At 40.3% G+C, this 14,711-nt stretch overlaps 1 protein-coding gene across 1 annotated transcript; it reads right to left on the bottom strand.

The window, feature by feature from the left end:
* Positions 1 to 202: 202 nt before the first annotated feature.
* Positions 203 to 13,733, bottom strand: eftud2 (elongation factor Tu GTP binding domain containing 2). Its single transcript, XM_067616284.1, has 28 exons — positions 13,584 to 13,733; positions 12,546 to 12,661; positions 12,292 to 12,454; positions 12,063 to 12,141; positions 11,680 to 11,755; positions 11,375 to 11,440; positions 11,246 to 11,281; positions 10,834 to 10,924; positions 10,663 to 10,745; positions 10,383 to 10,549; positions 9,931 to 10,055; positions 9,765 to 9,828; positions 9,559 to 9,649; positions 9,289 to 9,424; positions 9,023 to 9,150; positions 8,444 to 8,637; positions 8,251 to 8,362; positions 8,028 to 8,168; positions 7,705 to 7,806; positions 7,223 to 7,305; positions 6,857 to 6,943; positions 5,665 to 5,791; positions 4,571 to 4,658; positions 4,314 to 4,432; positions 3,900 to 3,994; positions 3,608 to 3,761; positions 893 to 1,000; positions 203 to 800 (listed from the first exon to the last, which is right to left on the bottom strand). The coding sequence occupies exons 2-28, from the start codon at positions 12,648 to 12,650 to the stop codon at positions 705 to 707; spliced, it is 2,916 nt and encodes a 971-aa protein (XP_067472385.1). The 5' UTR covers positions 12,651 to 12,661; positions 13,584 to 13,733; the 3' UTR covers positions 203 to 704.
* Positions 13,734 to 14,711: the final 978 nt, after the last annotated feature.

Raw genomic sequence — 14,711 nt, forward strand, 5'->3', positions numbered from 1 at the left:
ACAGACACACCAATCACTCAAACATTAGCAAAGCTACAACTTAGCACTAGTCTCAACCCCCCAGACACAGAATTGAGATACACTCAAGCTTCCCACCCGACAATTACATCTATATCTTGACTAAACAAGCTTTCAACAGTAACGTCACTGTGAGGTTGGGGTTTCCTTTGTGGTCTGAGACAGTACAGAACAATGAAACGTCTTTGTTTGAATTACAAAGAATTCTTTTATTCAGATATAAACCAGATCAATGACAATTTCTTTTTTTAAAAAGCCTTCCAAGTTTCCTTATTCTACAAAACAATGATATTTTTTTACATATAAAAAAAAAATTAAATACAAGACAAAGATGAGATTCAACAAACATCTGCAATGTTTGAAAATTACAGCTGTTCTCTAAAGGAAAGACCAATAACCCTCCTGACAGCAGGGGCTGTTTGTTTTCATGGTTTCTATGAATCTAAAAAGGTGATCTCCCCTCTTTACAGATCTTTTATAAAGTTGCTGGTTGTGTGATTTACATTAGCAAATGAGAGACAAGCTGATAAAAACAGCCATGTAGTCTTTGGGGATTCAGAATAACCAGTTTGTAACCTGCATGTGGTGTTGTGGTCGTATTATACCGCAAATATCCTTTAAAACAAGCCGCTGAGTGACTAGTGGAGGTTTAGTTGTCGGCCGCGGTGAGCGTCGCTCTTTCTCTCTCACATGGGGTAGTTAAGCACCACGTCTTGTTTGGCCAGCTCCAACAACATAGGATCGTCGAAGAACTTGCTGATACTCACATCCTCGCTCAAACCCTGAGGACCGACAGGTGAGAGATATCAGTCATGCACCAGAGCAAATATACAGCAAAAACCCCTGTGATAAAACAAGCGGATGTGACCCTCACCTTGCGCCTTCGGGTCTTGATCATGAACTCTCTGGCCAGATGGGGGGCGGGCTGAGGCTCGAGAGGCCTGATCACAATACTCTTGTCCAAGGGGTCACCAGGAACAATCTGGAAGGAAATATAAAAAGACAGTGAAGCCAGGTGAGGAGTGAGAGAAGTTTCAAAGCAATTACTGAAATGTAGAAGTGGATGTGCCAAAATATGCCGATAAAAATAATCATAAAATCTAAACAAGCCTCTCAGTAAACTGGCAGCCATGATGATGATGATGATATGGTGAACAGAACTTCAATTTTCCATTAAGCGTCATCATAGTTATACTCCAAATTCAAAACCTGTTCAGGACTCGTACATCAGGTCTGGACCACTCGTAAATTCTGCTCATACTTAAAGAAAAAATCCTCAAGTATGAGAAAAATGATGAATGCCGCAAATGATCTTAAACCACTTCTACGTGCCTCTTAAGAACAAAGTGTTTGTATGACTGGTTCTTACATGAGACCCAAACTGTCAACATGAAACACACATCAAATTTTTTAGGTGAGTGGACACTTTTGATAGTGGTTTCAACCGTTCACATTGTTACTGACTCAGGAGTGCATCCATCAACATGATGGAAAAAAAAGCAACGTGCGAGTACTCGTGTCACACACGCAGCACCAGTGCTATGTTAGCAGGTTGAGTTAGAAGAAGTGTTCACAGGCTTTTAAAATGATTTGCTAAATGCTTCATCTTAAAGATGAGTGCACACGACCTTCACAAAGTGAACTGCTCATTGTTACGTGATACATTCACCCCTAAATGCAATGGGAGGCGAAAGAGGAGGAGAACACTTGTTAGGAATGGTAAATCTGAAATAAGTAGGGTAGTGTGGACTAACTTAGACTTTCCCAGCCGCAGGGAAAGATTAAAAATGGGAAGAAAAGGGAAAGAATAATCAATGGAGTGGCTGAAGCCCAATCAACAGATGGATGAGAGCTGCTAACAGTAACTCTGTTTGCATGCCAATACTGGCAGAACACGATCAAACTAATGCGGGAGGCACAATACAGTCTCCTGAGTTCAACGGGGCAAACAACACAACCCAGGGACTCCTGTGTTATTCTTGTTTTCTAGGGCGGTTGAATCAATATGTGCTAACAGGAATCATTTTTGTCAAAGCACAGAGCAGAGAAGAAAATTTCAGTGTTGATTGTGTCAGGTATCGACTCTGTAGCTGCCCTTTAGAAACTAATTTGGGGAGAAATGGTCAAAGTGATTGGTATTGGTCTCCAGGGGAGTCTCCTGAAAAAGGGAGTATTTTCTGTTTCAGGATGACTGACAACTACTGGCTGGGCGATGTGGAAAAAAAAAACATCACTCTGGGGTTGTGTAATGACAGGAGGTCAAAATGTAACGGTTCATTTCAGCTGACCAAAAAAAAAAAAAAAAGCAATCAGGGGAATCTGATTCAGCAATTACTTTACATATAAAATGTATCACGCTTTGAGCTAAAAAATCCAATAAACACAATTTCAGTATGAGGAAAATAAATGATTCAATTCAACAGACTACTCAGCCGTAACCTTACTGTAAAAAATCTGTTAACCATTCTGCAGCTCTGCAAAATTAAAAAAATATAATTTATTTTGAAAACGTCTGCTAAAATACTTCTTTTTCTGAGAGTTTAGACAAACATTTATACATAATTTATGTCTAGTTTCTTGTCTGATGTATTTTCGCCTCAAGGGGATAACACAAAATTCAAGAGGATAAAACATATTAAATATTTACACCCGAGGGGCGACCCCTGTGGTTTAGGGGTTAAGATGGCGACTATGAACTGCAACGTTTCCAGTCTGGCCTGGAAACCTTTGTTGTATCTCTATCTCCAATAAAGGCATAAAATAGCCAAAAAAAATAATATACACACATATTTACACCAAAGAAATCCTTTTTTTTCCTGCCTTCCCGTGGAATGTTTTTCCTGTTTAGTATTAATCCGCCTTAAGTGGAGTTAATTTTCACTGACACAGCTCTGCAGAGTGCAGACACAAACATGTCAGACATGGCATGCAGAGACAGAGACGGCCACATTACATTTAAAACTTAATGACTCAACACTCCACTCTACTCCACATCAAAAGCGATTTAGCCAGAGTGGCAGACATGTGCACAAGGTTGGTCACTCTGCTTGCTGCGTGTTTTTTTTTATGTGTGTGCATGTAAGTAAGTGACAGAAGTCCACATTTATTTATAGGTTTAAAATCAGATTTGCTTGATAATGAATGTGCAACATTTACGGTGCGATTCATGAATGACTGATGTGTATTTTTTTGTGTTTATAGACGGTGTGCTGGCTTCCTGTGACACCGGGCATGAGGTGCGTTGTGCATTGAAGGGTTGAACACATGGTTTGGGGGCTTGTATCTACAGGGACATGCGGTGAAACCTTTTCTTATTTAACCTGGCACAACAGCTGACGTGAATGAATCTCATGTTTATTCATTTCATCCGTTGTTGATCAGCATCTAATTGTCACAAATGTAACACTAGTTGAGCTGTAAGCTAATTCTTTGTGTCTATTTCTGCTTTGATTGTCTTTCTCTGCATTTAAAGCTGCCAGACACATTTTTTCACACCTCCAAACGGTAACGTGAGTCTTTACTGCATTTACACCTGGATTTCATTGACATAATGTCAGATAGAAAGCAGCTCTGTGTCTATAAATCTTACCTGCCAGTGGTGGAACACAGACAGAGCAAAGGCCTGCCCCTGTGTATGTGTGCGAAGGTCTGTCTCAAAGCCGAAGGAGTCGATGGCTGGGATGAAAGCTTTAATGGTGTAGAGAGGAGACCCTGGAATAGGTGCATCCTGGGTGACGTGACCCCTGTTAAATGATAAGCACAGGACCAAATTAAAAAAGAACTGCTGAATTTGTGTTTAATTTAAAGAAATATCAAGGAATATTGCATTAAATGCCCTTCTAGGTTGATACTAGACATGAGGACAAAGAGAGAAGACCGACCTTCTTCTAGCCAGCACTGTGTAGACGGCAGATACACAATCAGCCGGAGCCTGAACCTCCACAAAGTAATAAGGCTCCATCAACCTCGGAGTCGCCTGGAAAGCAAGGTACCGCACATTAGCGTGAGGACAAAAGCCTGGAGACACAGTATGGTCATCCCATGTATAGCTGACCCATGGATTTATAATAACGACAGCGAAAAGAGCCAAATGAGATTAGGAGAGAAGCCAAAAATGGTGAAAGAGGAACGTTATCGCACTGCAATTAAAAAGGACGCACGTCAGCAAAATCCCAAACAGTAATCAAGGTAATGGAACATTAAAGAAAGAGAGGATGAAAGAAAAGTCTGGAGGAGCTAATGGCAGATGAGGAGAAGAATAGAGTTGAGGGGAGGGGAGGGGGGAGATATCTCACCATGAGGAAAGCAGAGTACACCACTCTCCTGGCTGTAGGGATGACCTGGCCTCCTCCTCTGTGCAGGGGCTCCTGAGCGATGACGGCATCCAGGATCTTGAACTTTACATTTCTGATGGCTAAGGGGCAGCAGAAAGACTGAGTTACGGTAACAATGTGTATTTCTCCCAATGCCAAAATATTCTGGTGAGGAGAATAAAGGTTTATTCATAAAATCAATGTGTTTTGGTGACAAAAAGACGGAAGAGAGATCTTACGTTCGTCACACAGAGGCCCCTCCCTGGTGCCCCACTGGAAGCCCTGGACGATGCTGTCTTTGACCGAGCCCAGCAGAGCCTTGTCCACCTACAGAAGACAGAAAAAACACAAAACAAATGCAGAGTTGGTTACAAAAGTGAGCTATTGAGCTAAACCTCATACCCGTCTGCCTGTATTGTGTATATAACAAAGTGTTAATAAATGCGTTATGTCTTATTTAAGCTACAACTGGTTGATCGTCAACTACTTTGATCATATTTCTGAGTCATTTTTAAAGAAAAAAAATGCAAACATTCTCTGGTTTCAGCTTCTTAAATGTAAATATTTTCTGGTTTATTTAGTCTTCTGTCAGTAAATTGAAAATCTTTGGGTTGTGGACTGTTGGTCGGGACAAAAAGAAGACATCTTTGGTTGGATCTTGGGCTTTGGGAAATGTTGATGGACATTTTTAACCATTTTCTGACATGTTATAGACCAAAGGACTGATTGATTAATTAATAGATTAATCGATAATGAAGATAATTATTAGTTTCAGCACAACGTGTTATTGTTTCCTAAATTTGGATTTACTCCCTTCTACTTTCTAGTCGTTGTGTACAAGGTCTCACACGGTTCAACAATGGCCTGATGTGGTCTTTATATGAAATGAACAAGAAATTATAGAGACTTGTTGTGATCTGAGTAATAGATTACTACTGCTACCTATAGTTATATAGCTCTAGAGCTGAAATGATATGTCCATTAGTTAATTCATGGAAAATTAATCATTTTGATAATTAATTGTATCAGTCATTTTATCAAGTAAAGCTACCAAAACTCTGGATCCAGCTTCTCATGTGAGAGGATTTACTGAATGTTGTTGGGTTTTGGGCTGTTGGTCTCATAAAATTTGAAGAAACTGTAATGGACATTTTTTCCACTATTTTTTGACATTTTACAGAATAAATGATTACACAATTAATCAGAGACATAATCCATAATTAAAATATTTGTGAGCTCACAGTTAAACTGTACTTTTTCTTTAACTAACTGAACCAATAGTATAATAATAAGACTTTAGAATAAACCTTTGTCCAGCAGACATAAAACTCACCTCAGAAGGCAGTGTATCATCAACAAGAATGTTTGGTCCTGTCGTGTCCGGTCCAAAGGCCCAGATAGATCTGGCAGCCAACAGATCCCAGTCGTACTTTGTCTGGAAAAACTCTCCCAGCTTCTTCCTGACATGAGGAAACAGGACAGCAACCGGTTGAAAGCAGGTTTTGCGTTTTGTGTCAGCTGGAACATTACGGAGATTGGTTGATCGTGGGGGGGGCAGAGGGGTTAATGAAAGAGGAGGACTAGGAGCGAAGGTTTAGTTTAATGGTGTGTGTGTGTGTGAAGCATGTCAGTTCTCTGGCGTTGCTACTGTACGCTGGCACCGCTGGGCCCAGATGGCCTCACATATGAGCCCAGTATTGACAGGAAGCCGCTCTGGAGTAGAACACACAAGTGATGCATGCGCTTCATGTCACGGGGACGGGAACACTCATGCATGCTTTTAGTGCGTAATTCAATTACTGTGAGTGACGTGATCAATATAACAAGGAGGGTGTTTAATGAGCACATAAGACAGAAGTCAGTCCTTTACTTTTGCTCAGATATTCAAGTACAGAAATGTTCTGCATCTGTACTAGTTTTAGTTAAAGATATATGTCAGTAATTATGAATGCTTTTATATTTTGCTATTCTTACACTCAAGAGTTTTTTAATTCCTCATTCAAACAAACAAGATGCAGCAGGAATCTACAGTTACTATCAGTGTGAACGGGTCAATATGGGACATTCAACCTGACCTAATAAAACAAAAGTGGACACACTAGATAGAATTAAAACAGTGTTATTATATTGCAGTACATGTCACTTCCATGTCCAACTTGAGAATTAAAATCGATGGTTGACACATGCTGTACTTGGATGGAAACCTTTTGGTCTATGCATGAGAAGAAAATTGGGCACCACACCCATTAATTCACCCACAAATCCAATAATTGCACTTTTTAAATGATATTTCAGCCCTGGGCATTTCTATCCTTCTCTGCCCTCTTCAATGACAGCATTTAATTTGAAGAACATCATCCTCACATGCCTGCTCATTAATCCCTGCTAACCGAGGGATAAACAAGAATCAAAGATTGGTCAGAATGGCTCTGAAATATGGAAAATGAATAAGGCTGGTGCTGCTATCAGGCAGAAATGTCTACAGATGTCTAACATGAAATCACTTAACACCTTCTACGTCATACCTGTTCCACGTGATCTGCACCACTTCGTTCTCTATGTCCTCAGCCAGTCCCTTCTCCAAGGGCTCTGCAATCATGGTGATCTTATTCCTGTCAATCACATCACACAGCTGTCAATCACTCATTCTGGGATGAGGAGACACTCGGCCAGAGGGAAGGACTAACTCTGACAGTGACCCCAAACAGTGCACAGATTTAAACTCTCAAGAAGACAAGAAACACAAGATTCAAACAAACAGTCTTAAGAACGCAACAAGGTTTGAAACAAATATTACTGCTGAACTGTTTTGAGATCAATGTAAGCTTCCTCTAAATCTCACTATCATTACGTTGCTCTGGATAAGAGCTCAAACATCATCTGATACGCACTTTTTGTTAGGCGTTTCAGCGAAGCACTTGAGGGATGACGTCTCCACGACTGTTTCACAGAAAGTCACAACTGGGTCGGCAACCTGAGGGAAAAGATGTGCATCATTACAGAAAGGAACCAAAGGCTTTATTCATGTGTAACAGCTTAAGGTTATGGATGTGTGTTTGTAATTTCATCCCAAAAATTAAATCAAGTTTGTAATTTTTTTTATTACAATCCTTATTGTACAAGTTGAATATTCACATCATATATTTTATTATTATGGGTGGGTAATGATTCATTATTATTGTTTATTGACTTGCAGTAGTTTAAAAGATTCATTGTCCAAATTAATAGGGCAAGCAAACTGTACTCAAAAACTGACTAAATTAGTTACTAAACAAGCTTTTTTTCCCCACCAGACGATGTGGTGCCAAGAAACAGAAAAAAAAAAAAAACATTCAACAAGATAAATTACACAAAGCAGCAGTGAGAAACTTACTTTAATATCAATCTCAGAGTACATCTTACGCAGGTCGTGCATGACACAGTCCAGATAGAGCTCTCCTGTGCCTAAGATAACATGCTCTCCAGACTCCTCCACCTGAAACACAAAAACACACATATACAGTCAAAAATGATGAAGATATATGGCAGCTACCTAATTATTAAAGCAGGTTGTGGTGATTTTCATGTTGCTTTCCCTCAGGAAGAAAACAGTAACCTTTGAACTTAAACCTTTTCAAAAGTCATTGCAATGCACTTCAGGGCCTGGGATTCTCTGTAAATCACTTCACTGCTCTACCTGTGTGTTGACAGACTTACCTTTGTGGTGAGAGAGGGATAGCTCTTGTTGACCTTCCTCAGTCCGTCCAACATTTTCGGCAGCTCTGATGGGTTCACAGGCTCCACGGCGATCTTGATAACCGATGCCGTGTTGAACTTCAACGGCCTGAAAATCTGAGCCTGTCAGAGGAAGTTAAATATGTAAATCCTTGCTCACAAAGTACTTTTAAGATCTCAAAGCAATCTCTCTCTTTTATCTCACCTCTTCGTTCCCTCTGGGCTCTGTGATTGTGGCGGTCTTCACTATCGGCTGGTCGCAACCTTCAATGAGAACCCAGTTCCCGGCAGGCACTCGATTCACTTCAATTTGGTATCTGAGAAGGTGTAAGGGAAGTCAAGCTTTGATACAAACTTTGACAATAAAAAAAATCAAAACCCAAACCTCTGGAACCTACCTGGCGACAGAAATCCAGAGACGACCCACAGTGCAGACCTGAGAGTCCTCCTCGTCTTCAAGGGTGTAGTTCTCTCCTAAAACCTTGACAGGCTGACCCGCCTGAATGGTCCCGCTTAGCACCCTGCCAAATGCATGGAACTGAACCCCATCCTCTGTGCTGTACATCTTAGTGGTATGGCACATCAAAGGACCCTGAGGTGACATGAGGTGATGAGGAAGGACAGATAAGAGAGAGAGAGAGATAGAGAGAGACAGGAAATGGGACAGGAAAGTCTTACCACTGGAAGGTGACATTTCTTCCTAAAGAAATATAAGAGGGCTTAGGCAAGAGGTAGTAAGCCTTTAAAGTGCACCTTGGAAAACTGTGATCGATATCCTGCATTGTCTTAAATTGGCTTATTTAACAGCTCGTTCATTTCAAGCTAATTGCAGCAGCCTGTTGGTTTAATCTGTAGGAGCAGCTGGGATGAGACTATTGACATACTAGACACAGACTGCAGCTATTTGCGGTTAATCGGTGTATCTGCTCACCGGCCAATAAATCAGAGACTCCTGTTCTTCCTCCGTTATTACTCACATCAGGGTCACATTCTGCCATGGCCTCCCCCAGGTCCGAGTCCAGACCTCCAGCGTAGGTGTGCTCTATCTTGTTCCTAGCGCCCTCTTGTGGTGAGGAGATGTGTTGCACGCACATGTCCACAAAGCCTGCAGGGAAGAGATCCATGCTCGGCTTTACATCGATTCGTCACATTTACTAAAGCCATGATTATCTTCACATTATGATAGCAACCAATAGCAGTAAGAATGTGTCAGAAAATTCAATAGAAAGGATAGTTATCTTACCTGTGAACTCTCCAAAGAAGCGGTTACAGACCAGCCTCAGCAAGGGTCTAATGTTCAGCTTCAGTTCCTCTTTAGTCAGGTGGATCCCCAGCTCATCCAGAACTCGTGGGAGAGACGTGTCCACATCCCCAACAACCTGTACACAAAGAAGATTTGGGAGAGGATTACACAGAAGTCTGCAAAATCCAAGCCTGATGGGACCTGAGGGGGATTGAGCTAGCTGTGCTCCCCTGATGCACATTTAAAAAAAAAAAAAAAAAAAAAAGGTACCTGTGAAAGGATCTTGTAGAGAGGCTCTAGGACGAATTCCACAAAGCTGCGCTGGGAGTTACTGCTGGGAGCTTTCTTTGTGAACTTGCGACTGAACAGAAGAGAAGAAAAAATCATAAAAACAGTGCGGATGTGTTGGAAGAGGAGAATGGAGCAGATAGTTTGGGATCAAATATTAGCATTCTGTTAAAATCCAAGTTACTCACGTTTTAGGGTTGAAATAAATGTCTCCCCAAAGTCTCTTTGAAAACTCGTTATAGTTTATGTCACCTGCAAACACAAGCAGAGTTAGTTAATACTTTACATTCTGCATCAGGCATGTGATGAGGGCATGTCAGTCTATTGTTTCTGAGTGCAGAGGAGTCGTCTCACCGTAAGTGTCCGAGTAGATCTTTGCAAAGGACCCCAGTGTGAAACAGATGCTGTACTGAGAGCTGGCGAAGCACACGTTTCCCAGGAGAGGAGAAACCACCAAGTTCTCATCTGTGGAGTACGTACTGACAGAGAAGGAAAATGATCATAAACAGCTTTGAATTAAATGTCTGATAAGTCAGTTTTTTGTCAGCAGTGCAGCTGCTAATCTAACATCAAAGTGACAACAAACATTTCAATGTCCTCTCACCAACATTAGGTCAGAATGATGCAAATGCACAAACCTTAGCTGAACTATTGTGCGGCAAATACAAATAACACAAATTCTTAAAAAAAAGATGCAACATTCTCCTTTATGATTGCTTGTCCTTCCACAGAAGATCAGTGCACTACCTCACATGAAACCACTCTTGCTCTTCAGACATTGTGGTTGTGACGGGTGTAAGTATTACCTGAGCAAACCGTTGACCTCGTCCACAATGTGGCGCAGTTTATAATAAGCATCTGTAGGAGGCAGTTTGAGCTCCACGATGAGCCGGTCCACCTTGTTGATGCAGATGGTGATGGCCATACGCTCCTGAACTGCATGTTTGATCAGACGCTCTGTGTTCAGCATCACCTGGGCAGAGATAAACAGAAGTTTGGGTTATATGGAAGGCTGAAAAAAAAAGATATATGAAGAGAGTGCGGGATAGAGACAATATCATAAAGAAAAACAGAAAAGTTACTAACTCCCTCTGCTGCGTCTATGAAGAGGACGATGCCGTCCGAGATCCGGATGCTGGATGTGACCTCATCAGAGAAGTTGACATGACCTTTGAGGGAGACACAATGTTTTACATCACTTTCTGTTTTTTCTGCACCAAAGTCCAAACATGCATTCAGCGAGCCAACACAAATTACCTGGTGTATCCATTATGTTGAATAGGTAGGATTTGCCTCTGGAGTCTGGCAGGACCATTGTGACCGGGGTACTCTTGATACCAACTCCTCTCTGTGGAATAAGTACAGTTTAAGAAACACTTGAGCAAAGAAAGGACAACAGAAGTTATCAAGCTCCGACGACGACCAAGCAGCTCCAAATAAATGTGAAAGTACAAGAATATACTTTAACTAAAAGTGATGTTGGTCTTCACAGCAAAGGAGACACAATTCTATCATGTAAAGCTCATTAATATGATCATTTCTGGGATCAAGGGCCTGCAACCTCTCCTCTTTTGAGCATTAAGTAACTTTATTTTTATTCAAGGATGTGTAAAAATGCAGTGACATGTTTTTTTTTTTTTTTGGTCAAGAGTTCAACTAAACCACTCACCTCCTGTTCTGTAAAGAGGATGTCTGTGTACCGGAGCTGAAAAAGTCAAAAAGCATGTTAGTCTGCTGTCATATACAGAATCTAAGTGCAGAACTGCAAAAATATATTATTATCATAGACAGCACTCACATCCACATCATCTCTTTTCCTGATTTCTGGATGTGTCTGTTCGATGAGGCAGTCCACGAAACAGGTCTGAAAAGAAATAAGCAAATTCATGAGATCCCCATGAGTCTCAGATGAGTCTGAAGGGCAGGCATGTTATTAGCATATGCTCCAAAACATTCCTATCCTCGTAAATTTTTCATCTTAGGAACACATGTCTTCTTTGGCAAAATGCCACTGCGGAGCCCTGAGTAGAGACACGCACACACACACACACAGCTAAACGAGAGGCGGGAACAGTCATGCAGAAGCTGCGGGCAGGCTCTAACCTTGCCGTGGTGGAGGTGACCACACAAGGTGACGTTACGAATCAGCTCCGGACTGTCCATCAAATCTGCAAGGAATCTGCCGAGAGAGAGAGGAGAGAAAGTTGCAGTTTGCGAAAACACAGCAAATGGCAGAAACATACTGAGAAATACATAGGACTGTGCAAAGACTGTTGTTCAGCCAATTATATTCTTGATAAACATTTCCTCTTCTTTTCCATTTTAGGGTTTTTAATATTTTATCCTCTATTTGATTTATTATAATCTTTTGGTGTTCCACTGCCCTGTGAAGCCCTTTGTAACTACTGTTTTGAAAAGTGCTTCACAAATTAATTTATTATGATTATATATACACATAAAAGCAGGAAAGCACTTTGATTACTTACTCCATATCATAAACAGTGGCAGGTAACTCCTGCTCCATCAGGGTGAACTGCCTGTTCTTCACAGGTTTGATGATGGGCTCTGGTAGGATCGGAGAGAAAACATGAGTGTTTGTGCGTTTACCATGACAGCATGTGTTGTCTTAGACTTGTGTTAACATCATCACACACTAATTTAGATATGTGAGTATTTACAGTTTATTAATCCTACATGCTTCTCTTTATTTCTAACCTGTAAGAGGCTGTGTGTCTTCCTCCTGGACGATAGTTTCCACTTCTGGCCCGTAAACCTCTTCTGCTGTCGGATAGTACTTCTTGTCCTCGTGCAGGACCACCTCCATGCCGGGAACATCGTCATCAGCATCAGCAGGCTCATCATCATCATCTTCATCACCCTGCAGAAGGAGAGTGTTATTCCCATAACATATGTACACGTAACATGTTAAACCATGGTGGTAATAACTGTTCACTGAGTTTGAAGTGTACCTCATCGACATCTCTGTCCTCTGCCTCCAGATCGTCATCATCATCGTCAGAGTCCAGCTCTGGACCGATGTAGTTTCCAAACTCATCATACAGATCAGCCTCCATCTTGTAGAGAACTGGGAGAGGAGTTAATGAGTATTTACATATCTGTTAGATTCATGTACTGGTAAGGACGGCTCTCTTCACATAGATTAAATCTTTACTCATTCTTAATTATAAAATGTTACTTATATACATGATACCACCTGTCTGTTGTGGTAGTTGTATTTTTCTCACTTTGTATAAATACTTCTTTTTTTCCTCTTACCCTCTATTTTTCAATTGTCATGCACTACAACACCAAGACATGTCTTTGTATATGCAGATTTACTTGTCAAGAAATCTGATTCTCACAATTAAATAATAACATTCAATGCAAAGTATAGACCAATGTATAACAAGATTTTAGCTGAAACAACTAGAATGTATGTAGCCTTAACTATTTTTCTCTGGAGAGAAGGTAATTTATCCTTTTAATTATATAACATTAACATTTTAACTGTTGTCTTCTTGACTGTTTATTTTTCTCCCAATAATAAATGTTTGTTTTTGAAACTAACCAAGCAGGTGAAGTATTCCTGAGTCAATCAAAATATTTAGAAAATTTTAAATTGACTTGCAATATGAACTCAATTTTGCATGTTTCCCAAATGTTGAACAACAATAACTTGCCTAATCAAGAGTGCATTACCACTGAAGCTAATGCTAATTCTGCATGTAGCATCATGTCTACCGCCACAGTTCATTAAGATATTTAAGTATCTTATAGATGCTTTCTTTCGGCAGAAAACCTGCGACTAAATATTGGCGTTATCAATAACTACAAACCGCTCTTCTCGTGTTTACAATGTCATTAGTTGGACAGAAATTAGCATGCTAGGCGGCTAACAAGCAAAGAAATGAATGACTCCTTGAGACAACGTTCAAGTTACGTTGCTGTTTCGCAAATGATAGCTTGCCGCACTGAACTATAATCTGGATGCTGCAAAACACACTCACCTGTATTCTGTTATAATGCAGTCAGCAAATATTCTCTTCGAAACAAGATAAAAGTTGAGGACGTATTCAGCAAGCGATAAATAATTTCCCAAATAGCGCCATGCGCACGAAAAGCTACTTCCGGCTTTCTTCTTCTACGGAAATAACGGCAGTAAGCGTTTGATGTTAACTGACTCACTACCGCCCCCGTAACATAACAGTTACTGGTGATGTTACAAAGTCGACCGGTCAAAGCACAAAAATTGCAGCAAAAATGTTATTGCTGCCTCACTTAAAGTTGCCAATTCATCAGTCCTGCGTATCTACACTTAAACATCTTATCTTCACCGGAAGTACTAACATGCTATCATGTCTGCCTTGATAATCATGTAGATGATTGTTGTGTCTGTATATAATCATGCGTCCGTTCTCTACAACGGTTACGGTGTTTAACGACACCTGTGTCCATTTTTAGTTTAATTTGAAAGTAATCTGAAAAAAATGTATAAAGATTTAGTGTCAGATTGAACATTTGGGAGAATTTCTTTGCGGGGGGAATTATGAGTACACTGTGATGCTGCCCTCCAGTGGCCACAGTGTGTAACTACACTTCAGCGTGTTGGTAAAGTTTTATTTTCCGTGGAAAGTATTACTGTACTATTGTGTCTGCCTTGATGCTAATGGAGCGCCGTTTTTGTAACTTACTTTGACCCCAAGAGGTCAGAAACACTCAAGATTATGCTTTAAATACGCGCCTGTTGACCAACGGCGCAAATGGTGTGTGTTAATCAACTAAGGCGCCACAATCATGTATATAGATAGATAGATAGATAGATAGATAAAAATAAAATAGAAAAATGTAGACATTGCAGTTAAAAATACAAATACAAATAAGTGAGAATGTTATAAAGACTGCAACACTTTTTTTTTGTTTTTGTTTAGATAAATGTGTTTGAAGAAATCTGTTCTGTATATATGTACAGTAAGTATTTCTATGAATATACTTGATTATAAATACTTACATTGAAACAATGAATGTATTAAATTGGATAAAGTGTTACAGGATGGCAACGAACGTCCCTATTAATTAATAAGGCACCTTATGACTTTTTAATTTTGTTGCACCTAATGGCTCAAATCATAATACTA

Source organism: Thunnus thynnus, chromosome 17 (assembly GCF_963924715.1).
Source record: "Thunnus thynnus chromosome 17, fThuThy2.1, whole genome shotgun sequence".
NCBI classification, from domain to species: Eukaryota; Metazoa; Chordata; class Actinopteri; order Scombriformes; family Scombridae; genus Thunnus; species Thunnus thynnus.